Source organism: Xenopus laevis, chromosome 1S (genome assembly GCF_017654675.1).
Source record: "Xenopus laevis strain J_2021 chromosome 1S, Xenopus_laevis_v10.1, whole genome shotgun sequence".
NCBI lineage: Eukaryota > Metazoa > Chordata > Amphibia > Anura > Pipidae > Xenopus > Xenopus laevis.
In genome coordinates, this window is record NC_054372.1 from 190,425,321 (window position 1) to 190,439,005 (window position 13,685).

General features: G+C 39.6%; 1 protein-coding gene across 5 annotated transcripts in view; it reads right to left on the reverse strand.

Moving 5' to 3' along the window:
• Positions 1-466: 466 nt before the first annotated feature.
• wdr7.S (WD repeat domain 7 S homeolog) overlaps positions 467-13,685 on the reverse strand; it is a 241,781-nt gene continuing 228,562 nt past the window's right edge. For all 5 annotated transcript variants that reach the window (XM_041580608.1, XM_018244558.2, XM_018244561.2 and 2 more), the window contains 2 exons: positions 11,601-11,705; positions 467-5,110 (listed from right to left, as the gene is read on the reverse strand). In XM_041580608.1, the coding sequence (XP_041436542.1) occupies positions 4,907-5,110; positions 11,601-11,705 (309 nt within the window). In that variant the 3' untranslated portion in view covers positions 467-4,906. The remainder of the gene's footprint in view (positions 5,111-11,600; positions 11,706-13,685) is intronic.

The following is a 13,685-nucleotide window of genomic DNA, read 5'->3' on the forward strand; positions in this document are numbered from 1 at the left end:
AATGCGACTCATTCAGCCATGTTTCGGCCACACCAATCACATTTTCCATCCAGCACCAGCCACTGTAGAAACCACCTGACCAGAATAACAGAGCCATGCAGTGAGAAGGAGCTACTTCTCACTGCTTTATTGTCAGGTATAGTGATGGGCGGATTTGTCCCGTTTCGCTATGGCGCGAAATTCACATAACGGAGGAACAATTTGTGAAACGTGAATTTTGACGCTGGCTTCAATTCGTGGGCGTCAGAATTGACACCGGCGACAATTTCGACGCTGGTGACATTTGAGATGCATCAAAGTCAATGGACGTTTATTTAATTTATTATATTAGTCAGAATTGTCGTCTGCGTCAAACAACTTTGAATTTTTGCTGCAATTTCGCCGCAAATTCGGTCCTGCCGAATAAATTCGCCCATCACTAGTCATGTAGAACAGGAAAAAAAAAAAAAAAGACACCAGAAAATGGTCCTATGCGTTCCTTTTATTTCACACAGATATGTACACAAAGATTGAGTTGAATGAATGTATTAAGACATTTTATCATTTACACAATCACATCGATCCAATACTTCTGAACTGGTATTACATTTTGTCATGTTATCTGCCAACATAGAAGCCACATAAGTATCCACAGTTACGATACCAAATACAGCCGGAAATCACTCACACAATATAATTACACCATAATAAGAGCTTATACGCTATTACATTTAAAATTTATTTTTAAAGTACACACGTATAGAGACAGGTTTCCCTTTAGTTCGGTGGAAACTTTTAAAGTACATTTCACTTTCACTTTGGTTTTCATGGTTGCCTACTGCAACTTTAAGGGGAAGACTTATTTACATTCGAGATTACGTTTTTACTAAAATTCATGTATTTCATGGCAAAACCATGTGTTTGCAATTAACTGGCGAGTTTCAGTAGAAGTCAACGGGGGGTGTATTTTAAAAGTTCAAGCTACTTTGAAATTCAAAAGCAGAACATTAAGGAGTAGAATGAGTAGAGTAAATTTAGTGTGATCTCATTTTGTTTTTTTTACATGATTTTAAGAGATCAGGTTTTCCAGATTCAAGTTTGATCGATCAAGCTAACCATCATTCAGTTTTGGAAATTATGTGAAAATATTTATATTTTAATAAATCTGCCTAAAGACGATGTTTTCATATAGAAGTGTTTTCATGTTTTCTTCTTTAAATGAATGTAAATTTTAAAAATTCTAATGCTCGATTGGATGAAAGGTGGATTCTAGGCTTGTCCATTTCAATTAATTTCCTTGCTATGAGAAAGAGCCCAGAACAAGGGGGTTATTTATCAAAGGTCAAATTTATGTGAATTTTTTTGTTACGCTACTAAATTCGAACGTACTCACAACTCAAATCGGAGGTAATTTATGAAGAATCTCGAACGACTAATATTCGTTAAAATAGTCCGGACCTAAAAATTTGAATCAAATTCAAATCGATTCTTCCTCTGAAAGAAAACCTTGAATGTCAGGAAGGCAATTAACATCTTCAAATGGTTCCACGGACCTCTGCCATTGACTTGTACATGAACTCGCAGGTTTTAGGTTGCGAATATTCAAATTGGAATGGTTTCCATGGTCGACGTGTGAAAAATCTCACACTCAAATTTACATTCTAGTTGGTGCTTTTAAATTAGAATTTGTGAGCTTTGACGAAAAAAAATGTGAAAATTTGAATTTACCATTCGAACCTTAAAAAATCTGCCCTCAAATGTTCCCATAAACTCTTGCCATTTTCACAGTGACTGGCTCCACCATAGTCGATGACTCTCAGCCAATCACTCACCTGATATATTTGCCCGGTCAATTAAAACCTCACAAAGTACAAGTGAGAACTTCTCAGAGCCACAGTGGGATTTTACAGCACCCATTGTACAGTTGGTGAAGTCCTTGGTCACCACAAACCAACAAAATGGCTTCGAATACTGCTACATGCAGAACCGCTAGTGAGCACCTACATAAACTACTGCCTGAATCTAAACCTTGAGGCTGGGGAAAACAAATGATTAAGAAAGCCCCTTTCCAAAACTACTATCTATATATACATACGCTTACATATAAATAAATGATGGTATTACTTCTCTATAAATCTTATGGGCAGGATAGAAGATTCAATATAAACAGCTGCTTCTTCCCAAGACCTCATGCCCAACTGCCTTCCTAACTAGATGGTGAAATAAATTGTCTGTGGAATATTCCACTATTGAGCGGACGAATGAAACAGAATACATTTGCAAGCAGATGGATATGTTTGTCTCAGAATTCCCTGTTGCACTCCGTCACAATCCGATTTAGTACATGGAAAACCTAAAAGTGATACACCAAGTTCTGTTCTACTTGGTTAGCTTTTAATCGAACAATGTCCACATTCATCATAGATGCACATTCACCTTAACTGCACCTCCACACGTAACAAATAATCCTGAATAGCCCTGAAAGCTTTACAGCCTTATCTCTAAAGAACTTTTGGATTCAGTAAAATGCTTAAACTACAAAGGAGTCAGAGAAAGGAAAATCTAAACTGATAAACTTACAGTAGATGGAAGAATGTTTGTTCAGATAGTTCAAAATGATATGCTCTCTTTAAACAGAGCAGGATCATTGATCAAGGGGAACATAACGAATATGCGCACCAAAACTCCTCTTTGAGGCTCCCCAACAATTCTCCACTCTATGCATCAATGTTCACCTGGTGTGTATCTTTTGCCAAATGAGCCAAAGGGCTACAAGGAATCTGTAGTTTCTCTAGGTCAAGGATTTCCGTTATTGTAAATGCAAAATATGCCCTAACTCTTCTTGAATAAGAGGCTGAGCTCCATTTATGTCCCCCTGAGGGCAGCCATAAAGTATGGGAACCAATAAATGTTATGCTATTCAAAGGAAGAAAAGAGAAAACATGCACAGTTCATAGTCTGTGCCAACATGTAGAGTTACGACACATGCAAGGTCCAAAACTAGCTCCTGTTTTGGTAACCTTCAGAAGCTTTCAAACAGAAGACCTGCTGTCAGTACTCATACTGGAACAAAGTTTATACTTTACTGTGGGCTTGTAAACACTTAGTAAGGTCCAGCGCAGTGGGGAAAATGCATATTTGCTTTCCAAGAAACCCAACTTGAAGATCATTTATGGCAAGCTTTGAGGGGGAACGCTTATTAGCTTTCATATATATTCTTTGAATGATGGCTGAAAATCAAAACATTTATATATTTGTAATCTTATTATTGGGGGATCATGAGTAAATGCTGGACCTCAAAGCGAGCATAGAACTGAAGTCATAAAACCATAATCACAGTGTTACATTCCTCAGCAGTATCCAGTTATGAATGGCTTATTTTTTCCCACCTTGAACCACTTGTTAGGCAAGAAAATAAAACTAAAAGTAAAGGTGGCCATAGACGCACAGATAATATCGTACAAAACGAATTTTCGTACGATATTCGGTGCGTGTATGGTGGGAAAAGAGCCGACCGATATCTGCAGAAGACTTGGATATCAGTCGGCTCGTCAATCGGGCTGGATGAAACATTTTGATCGGGGAAGGCACCCAAACATCGGCCATTGTTAGTGCTGAATCATCAGATACAGGTAGAATTCTATTGTTTCTATATGTATATCTGACAATTCAGCTCTACACGTGTGTATTGAAATGAACAATCTTTCTTGGAAGATCTTTTCCAAGAAATATCGGCAATTGCTATGTTTATGACCACCTGGTATTTGAAGTCTCAATCCAACTGTGCAGTCTTGTAAAGGCAGGTTGTTGAGGAGCATGGGGTGGTCTGCTCAAGCAATATCTGGCTGTATATTTGGTAGATATCTATCGGGCATATTTAAAAAACCCTTTAAGTTGAGAAGCACATGGAGGAGCCCAATGGGTTTACATAGGGTTTGCTGTATTATTTGATTTGAGCAGTAGTAGGGGGGGCCAAATTGGGCTGAGACCCCTTCATTGACCTGCATGAGCATACGTTGGGTGAAGTTAGGAGCTTGCAACAACAAGAGAAAACCTATCCTATAACTGATAGAGGCATTTTTTGGCTGTGAGGCCACAGTATTCACAATAAAGGGCAGCTTTAGGGTATTTTTATTATATTTATTTAAATTCTGCATAATTCAAGGTTTTGATAGCTAAATAGCTGTCCTAATTGTACTCAGGTACTTCTCTCTTCTTAAATAAATTCATAATGTGTGCAAACTGTAACAATAGATATTTTCACTTGTCCCCAGAAAAATCTGAACACAAACAGAAAATCCCTCCCAAAATAAAGATTCTCATAGATGGAATGTTTTGTGAGCCCTAATCCTACACACAAGATTCTGTGCAATTGGAATTATGTACACATTATATACAGCTGAAGAGGAAAGCCTTAGACCATTATTAGACATAACGTTTTTTTTTCAGTTGGAAACACTACAAAAAATTATCATTTTAAATATTACAGAGGACAAAACAAACAATATAAAGGACTCATTAAAGACAAATGGACAAACAAGACAAATGGTAACGGCCTCCTACGCGTTTCCTCGCACACAAACGCAATTTAGAAATGAACACAATGGTACCACTTCTAAAACAGTTTGGAAAAACCAACGAACACAAAATATAAAATAAAATGCACATCAAGTTTGAGTATCTTGCCTACTGAGATACTGTTATATAATTTGGAAAGGACTACGAGGGGTTAAAGTGCTGGACGACCAGACGTTAACTATTTACATGAATAGATATTGAGTCTCTGGTTCTACACAGGGTGCGATATATATCACAAGGTTTTCATGCACTCCTAACACAATAAGGATTCTTCTCCCTGATGACAGGTACAAACTCATGCTAAAAAGATGCTGGGAAATATAGTAGGAAAAGGCAGGCTTCTCTAGGCCTAAACCATGAATCTATGCTCCTTGCCATCGTGAGCCATAAGGATAACATTGCGGTTTGAAGTCCAGATGAGACGGGCCAGTTTTAGGGCATTGAGGGAGCCAGGAGAGGCAGGCTGGACAGGAGGAACCTGGTATGTTTTTATACATCGCAGTTGGGGTGCCGAGTTCAGCATTCCAATACTCCCAAGAAGAGATGTGTTCATCTGAAGACAAAAAAGGATGAAAAAACATTATACAATGTAAAATATGGTTTTCTATGGATAAGTACAGCTACAGTATGGAACAGATGATTAAACTTGGCTTGTTGCAAGCAAAAAAAGTACAAGAATAAAGTTATTATAAAGGGTTCTATAGACACAGAGTAGTTGAATGACTGTCATTCCCAGGTTGGCAGTTTGATGGCTTCTGCATTGCCTGCCTGGGGCAATGTTCAGATATCAGTTAGACCAGGGCTGTCCAACTGGGGGCCGGGGCTGACCCCCCACCTTGTGTGGCCCCCCACATGAAAGTCTGCCTGCAGTGTCTGCTTACTAGGTGTAAACTTTAAAAGGTATCAATACAGAGATTAACTAGCCCCTGCATTGTTTAAATCTTAAATTCAATCCCCTGTATTGATCACACATGTAATCCCCCCTGCATTGTTCACACCTGTGACACCTCTATTGTTCACACCCCTAAAGCCCTGAACAGTTCACACCTGAGAGCCAGACTGAAACTGCCCACATTGTTCACCTGTAACACTGTGAAGGGGCACTAGCATGTTGTCACTGTATGTAACACAGTATGCACTTTTCATCTTAAGAGTGGTCCTGATAGGCTTCCCTGACTCCTTCTCTGTTCTGTCTGCCCCATGCTCCCTGTCTGTGCCATACTCTGCCTGCCCTATATTTTGCCTGTGTGTGCCATACTCTGCCTGCCCTATGCTCCCTGTGTGTGTCATACTCTGTATGCCATATGTTCCTTGTGTGTGCCATACTCTGCTTGCCCTATGCTCCGTTTGTGCCATACTCTGCCTGCCCTATGCTCCCTGTGTGTGCCATACTCAGCCTGTGTGTGCTCTTCACTGCCCGTGGAACATAAGCCTGGTATTTGTTCTGGGGGTTTGTTAGCATTTGAAAATTATTGTTAGGGGCTCCTAATGAGTTTAATCATGTGCTGTGTTATTCACAGGGGAGGAGGAGGCATATGGATTTAAGGGGATGTCGTAATATGGCTTAACTTTTTTCACATATGATAAATGATATACATGCAGTGAGCACCAAACATTTGTTTTTTTGGTATGCTACCACAATTAATGTGGATATGGTCTTGAAGTAACATGGGTATGGTTTAAAGTGGGTGTGGTTTAAAAACAGGGAGTGGTCAACACTGGTTTCCGTTATTGGCCCTCCACTATGTAGGCCAGAAAAATTCTAGCCCTCGTTATCACAGAAGTTGGACAGCACTGAGTTAGACCAAGAAGAAAATCCTAGTGGGAAAGGACCACAGTGGACCATGGATGTGTTCTGTGGCTGCCCGGTTTGCTGGGACACCTTGTGTGTTCTGTTTTTTGGTCCATGATGAAAATGCTTGAGTGGAGAATTTGCTCATTTGACCAAAAAAAAAGGGAACTTTCTGTTTACAGTAGGGACAAATGGGCTCTGGGGAAGCTAATGAAGGGGATGCCAGGGAATGCAGGAAGACTGGGTCCCAAATGGTAGAAGAAAAAGAATCATCTACCCAAACTACAGCTCCACAGCATTTGTTATACTAAAGCTTTCAAGGCCAGTAGACAGCATTGTACAACTCGATTGGCCATGGAAGGCATTGGAAACCACCTTTATTCTAGAGGCTATGAGAGATATTATTCATTTCCATTGCATGTATTTTGGCCAGCTTCAAGCTACAATCTATTTTTTACCTACTACTACTCCTGCTGCTACACACACTGCCCATTTAGATTTTGTTTTTAGAAATGCAGTGTTTTATTGCAAAAGGGTTAGTAGCTCATAGCCCTCCATTATGAATATCTTTACTTAGTCAATCAGATCAATTTATACAACTTGAGTGAATTCAGTCTGTCAGCGGCTTAATGTCCTTGTAAAATATGTTTATCTTGCAGGAGAGAATGCTGGGACTGCAGGAGGCGGCTCATATATTGTGTGCTCGGTGCATGAACAGCAGCCAGGCTCAGGTGGGTTAAGATAAGTGCTGCTAATATTGTCTTCTGAATTCTGATCACTGAGGAGCATAGGCCATTACTGGGTCTCTTCCAACAAAGAGCTCAGAGGTGTCAGAGGGTGTAAATCACTGATTCAATAGCGCACAACATACAGGCACCACTGACATTTTCACAATTTAAATCATCTTGACTAATAGACCTTTTAAGATGACTAATGTTACTGATTCCATTACATTAGTAAAGAGATCTGCAACAAACTGGGACGGGAAAAGCACAGTCAGTGCAGGAGGGCAAATGTTTTCCAGAAATTGTACAGTGAAGTACAGTGATCCCCAACCAGTGGCTCGTGACCAACATGTTACTCTCCAACCCCTTGGATGTTGCTCCCAGTGGTCTCAAAGCAGGTGTCTTAGTATACGTTGACAATCCATATAGGGGCTACCAAATGGCCAATCTCAGCCCTTAATTGGCAGCCCAAGAACATTTTTCATGCTTGTGTTGCTCCCCAACTCCTTTTACTTCTGAATGTTGCTCATGGGTTCTAAAGGTTGGGGATCCCTGATCAAGTATAACCTGTTACTTTGTGATGTCACCAGAATCAGGCTGTGATGTCTGGGGTCCACAAGGGCTCTCTGTGTCCAATAGCGCCAAACGCATCAGGAAGGAATGGCTGACATGAGACAGGCAGGCAGAAGGAGAACACTGTTGTGGTATGTTTGATACAATGTTTTAAAAACGGTTATTTTCATGTGATATGCTGTGATTTTTTGCACTAATAAAAGCTTGAAGTGAGCTAACTGGAGCAATATTTATTAAGTGCTTTTTGCTACAGGACCGGTGGTAACTCATCACTTGATACTTTATACCCACATAATAATAAAAGTAATTTACCTCAAAGGTCCCTTGCGACATCATAGGTTCTCCACCTGACACCCCCCAACCTACTCCACCACCAGGAATACATTTTACCTCCTTAAAGGAGAAGGAAAGCTACCGAAGCAGTTTATTGCCAAAAGATTAGCTACAATAGTACAAGCTATAACACTACATTTATTCTGCAGAATGCTTTACCTTACCTGAGTAAACAGCTCTAGAAACTCTGTTTGTTTGGGATAGCAGCTGCCATCTTAGCGTGACATCACTTCCTGCCTGAGTCTCTCCCTGCTCACTCATAGCTCTGGGCTCAGATTACAGCAGGGAGGAGAGGAGGGAGAGAGAAACAAACTGAGCATGCTCAAGCCCTAGCCCTGGAGGTTTAAGCTGAAAACAGGAAGTCTGATACAGAAGCCCATGAGTACACAATAGAAGGAAAGAAATGTGGACTCAGAGCAGCATTACTTTGAGGGTTTACTGGTGTATTTATATAGACCTTTCTGATAAAGCTTACTTAATTTTAGCCTTTCCTTCCCCTTCAACTTGCAGTTGTAATCAGGCAAGAGGGGGCTGGGGAGGTTGCATTGGGAGTGACCCTGGGCTATGAAGTCTGGGACTACCAGTTTTTTTGCCATTGTTCTGCCAGCCCAGTACAACCCTGGATGTTACCATTTATAATGTGAGGCTAGCAACTCGACTTTCCCCCGTGACTCACTGAATTAATGGAAATAATGAACATCTACAGAGGCAGAGGTTACTCACTCCTCCTATTGCTTCATTTTCATATTCGTGTTTTGTCTTGTGTATTACAGAGAACGTATCACACTAATGATATGAGCAGATCTTTGGCTTCATCTGAGATTCAGCATTAATTGGACACTTGCTTAGCATGAGAGGAAGGAATGAGCTATGTCACATTTCCATACTGTGCCCACGCCATGTCTCCAATTGTCTGACCTGTGACCCTATCATTTTGTCAGTTCCCTGTCTCCCAATTAGGGCTTCAAGCTGCTCAGTGTCCTGATGAATGTGATTGGGATGGGAGATATCATCGATACAAATGAACAACAACAGCAGATGAGGATGAGCGCAACTGTCCCGTTACCCTTTGGCAAAAAAATTGCAAATCAAAGAAGAAATTGCGAAGTGTATTGAGGTCAATAGGCGACACGTTTTTTTTGACGCACACAATTTTTTTTTTACTTACTCCAAAAGCATTAAAGCCATTAGGGGAAAAATACTAAAATTCGCAATGAGAACAAATTTGTGCACAAATAAGAATAAAAACGTACACGTCATACCTCTAGTAGAATCAGAATGTGGTTCAAGATTCAGTCAAATTTTAACACTTTTTGAAGGATATGAATTCAGCAAAACCAAGTCCGAGCCCTTAAAATCATTTGACTGTAAAACTCTAAACAACTGAACATGAAATGTTATGATTTTCCAAAATCCGAACCTACAAGTGAGGGTTCTGATTCGGTTCAGCGTGTGCCTGAATCTTTTGTGGCGTATTCAGCCAAAGCCAATAAACGATGTACATGATGCAGCCCTACATCTCATGGAATACTAGAAGTTGCTTAATTTAGAAATATGGAGCAATCACTTTATTTATTACAACCACATCTGGTCCTTGGTTTGTCTGGAACTGCATGGCTACAATAAGGCATAATGGGATGCATTTAACATCTCTGATATCAAAATTAACAGAAACAGAGGTTCTTAAAGGACCAGTAACATCCACATTTTTTTTTTAAAAAAAAAAATGAGTTTGCATATAACAATAAAAACCCCACCCTGAAATATTTAACTTTAAAATCGCAAAGTCTTTCTTAAAAAATAACTTACCGAAACTCCGCTTGCGCTCCTCTTCAGAAAAGGGGACAGGGCGACGATGCATCATGCAGCACTCGATTTCTCCTCCCTGACTATCTCCTATAGAAGGCAGGGAGGAGAAATCAAGCGCCGCAGGATGCATCGTCGCCCTGTCGCCTTTTCAGAAGAGGAGCGCAAGCGGAGTTTCAGTAAGTTATTTTTTCATAAAGATTTTGCAATGTTAAATATGTCCTGGTGTTTTTTTTTCCGTTTTTATATAACGAAATTGAAAAAATTTTGATATTACTGGTCCTTTAAGTATATTATTTTTTTTTCTTGCAAATGAAGCCATGCGGTTGGATCAGAATATGTAAAGTAGTGTCATATTAGTGGCATAAATATCAATAAAACCACTACAGAGTGTTAAAGTGTTTTAAAGGAATGCATTCAAGCACAGGATACACAGTAGATAACAGATAAGTACTACTATAGTTTATATAAACAAGCTGCTGTGTAGCCATGTGGGCAGCCATTCAAGCACAGGATACACAGTAGATAACAGATAAGTACTACTATAGTTTATATAAACAAGCTGCTGTGTAGCCATGGGGGCAGCCATTCAAGCACAGGATACACAGTAGATATCAGATAAGTACTACTATAGTTCATATAAACAAGCTGTTCTCTCTAATCATTCTAAAAATCTTATCATTCTATCAATCTAATCATTCTATCAATCTAATCATTCTATCAATCTAATCATTCTATCAATCTAATCATTCTATCAATCTAATCATTCTATCAATCTAATCATTCTATCAAGCTAATCATTCTATCAATCTATATCTATCTATGGAATCTGGTCCATTTCAAGGGAGGCTAACCCCCAATAACTTACTCTCTGCCTACATGTGCGTGAGGGACTGTATACGTAAGAATAAGTATAACAGATACTGTGGATATATGAGAGTAAGTGAAGTACAAAAGTGTGAGCCTACATGACTTTGAATTAAGTTGGTACCAGATGGCAGAAGAAAAGCAATAAGCCCCCTTAATTTTTATCTTAGGCCAGTCCAGAAAATAAGAATAAATGGATGTGCAGCACTTTAATACCTTGTGGTACAGCCTCATCAAAATGAACCTTGACTGTGTATCACTAATAAGAATCCATTGGCTAGCCTACTACCCAACTGCTCAACTAAAATTGAGAGAATACCTTATTGCATAGCAACAATGTGGCCCCCTGTACAGGCATTGATAGGGGTCATACTTGGCACTGTGCATAATGTGTGAATTTAAAGGGTTTCTACCCTCATAAAACTACCCACATCTTATTCTAATACAACATTATTTATAAACAGGTTTTTATAGGGACGTTGCATTCCGACTGGTTTAACCTTATCTAAACGGCGATGCTTCATATTGATTGTTCTTTATTATGGATGCTGGACTCGTGTTCTCATGTGAACTTCCCAGCAGGCTAATGAAAGATCAGGCAAAGTGCATGTTGGGTGCATCAGCAGCAAACTATAGGAGGTAGCGTTTCCATATCTGACTTTGATGCAAGAGACAAGCTGTAAAGGGTTTTGATGTTTGCCTGGGTATGTCAAACTCATTGGTTATTTATAATATCTGATGAATTCTTGACTTAAAAAATATATATGATGACACCTGTCTTGCAGCATAATAAAAATCTGTTTTGACATCTTATATACTAATATAGAGAGACTTGTAAATGAAGTTGAAGACACAACTGAACAGTTCCACCTCCCAAAATGAGGACTAGTATTGAACTGTCCAAGACTTTAAATATGGCCCATCATTCATACATTTCACATCATTACCTGCCAGAAAGAGATATGGCTGTCTTTGTTGGAGTAGGTGGCAAGATAGCGTCCATCGGGGGCAAAGGAAACTGAAGTGATTGGTCCTTTGTGGCCATGAATATTCTGAAAATAAAACATGAAAGAAATATGAGTAATTGTTTCAGACTGACTTACACAAGTCTATGGGGGAATTCACAAGAGTGTCGGTAAAATAAGGAACCCAGAAGTGGCGGTCGACAAATTCGACAAATGACTTACAAACTGCAAATTCACAAAGGCAGATGTTACCGTCTCTGAATGTCTCGTAAGTCCGACTATTTTCTAAAATACCTTATATCTTTTTGTTGGACAGATGACATTTTAACAAACGTTTTCAAAAGACAATTCGACCGACATTTTCATTTTGGAGAGTCTAATGTTTGGGATATATTGTTGGCAAAACAAATTTACGAGTTTACGAGCAATTCATTGGGAAAAGTGGTGACGGAAAAAACCACGCCCACTTTTAACGACACTATTTCAAAAGTGTCGTACACAACGGAAAATTGTCGGGTAAATGCTCTGTGAATTTGTCGGCTGTTACTACGACACTTTCTACGACATTTAAAAGAAATGTTTTCGTTCCTGACACTTTTGTGAATTCCCCCTATCTGTGGTGCTCAACCTGGGCTGTAATAAAATGGTTATTTAAAGCATTAGACCATGCAAAAGAGGTTCATGTGGAACGTAAAGGGATACCGTCATGGGAAAACATGTTTTTTTTTCAAAACACATCAGTTAATCAAAGTCAAAAGAGAAAACTGATTTTTTTTCTATATTTTTCTATATATTATATATTTATTTTCTATATTCTTGTTGTCAGTTTCTCAGGTGCCCCCAGTCATGTGACTTGTGCTCTGATAAACGTCAGTCACTCTTTACTGCTGTACTGCAAGTTGGAGTGATATCACCTGTTTTCTCCCCCCAGCTGCCCATCAGCAGAACAATGGAAAGGTAACCAGATAACAGCTGCCTGGTAGATCTAAGAACAGCACTCAATAGTAAAATCCAGGTCCCACTGTGACTCATTCAGTTACGTTGGTTGTGGTGAACTCCGATGCCTACATCTGCACCAAGGGGTAAGTATAAAGTTAGTGGCATTTCCCCGGGGGGCAGCTAAGCTGGGGGGTCTACTTGGGGTGGGGGTAGGGTTTTTTTTGGTAAACGATTGAATTCTCCTTTAGGTCTCAAGAAAGCCGTATTTGTTTGCAGCCCTACATAGGGTTCTGTAGATGAGTATACAATCCAGCAATCTGCTCCTTCCTCTGTGCCTTCTATGTCTGACATTACCCTTCCACTTAAGATTGGCTCAAACAAAACTCAGTGTGGATAGAAGTGTTAAAGGTATATTGCTGTGAAGGAAAAAGGACCGTCATCCTCTGTGCCTTAGGGCCAACACAGCAGGATCTGAAAGGTATGAAGGTGGGAAAATGTTTCCAGAGCACTGGCTTGTTGTGGCGGAGTTATAAAGAAGCTCTAATACGTGTGCAGGCTAATGTTTCTATTGTGCCATGTTTCTATAAACCCTCAGTCAAATTCTTCTGTTATAAAATAACGTTGGGTAACAAACACATTCATGTACCATTTTCTAACAAGACCGAACAGATTTTGCATTGTTTGTGCCTGACTTACACATGAAGAATTTGTTTTACTCACGTCTGTCAATAAACCTGATAGCAAAGGTCAAAGAAAGAAGAACTAACATAGGAAAGACGAACAGTGGTCTAAAGCCAAGGCTCACATCAGTTATACAGTAGATGGTTAGTGAGTAGGATTAGTGGCAATAGACATCAAATGACCGCAGACCTGAATCTTGACCTGACATCAGAAATCTGATATTTATGGTAGGGCTGCCACTCACAGACCATGCATAAACTAGTCCAGCGGGTAACAATGCAGAACATTGAAAATGCCCTCAAAATGTGACCTTCCAAGCAGTAGAGGAAAATAATTTGACCTGATGAGTTGTCTAGAAGAAAGCCCAAGGAAGCCTTAACCATGGTGATTAATGTCATATGGGAAGTCATCAAGTCGGATTATTACTTTGCACAGTAACATTACTGC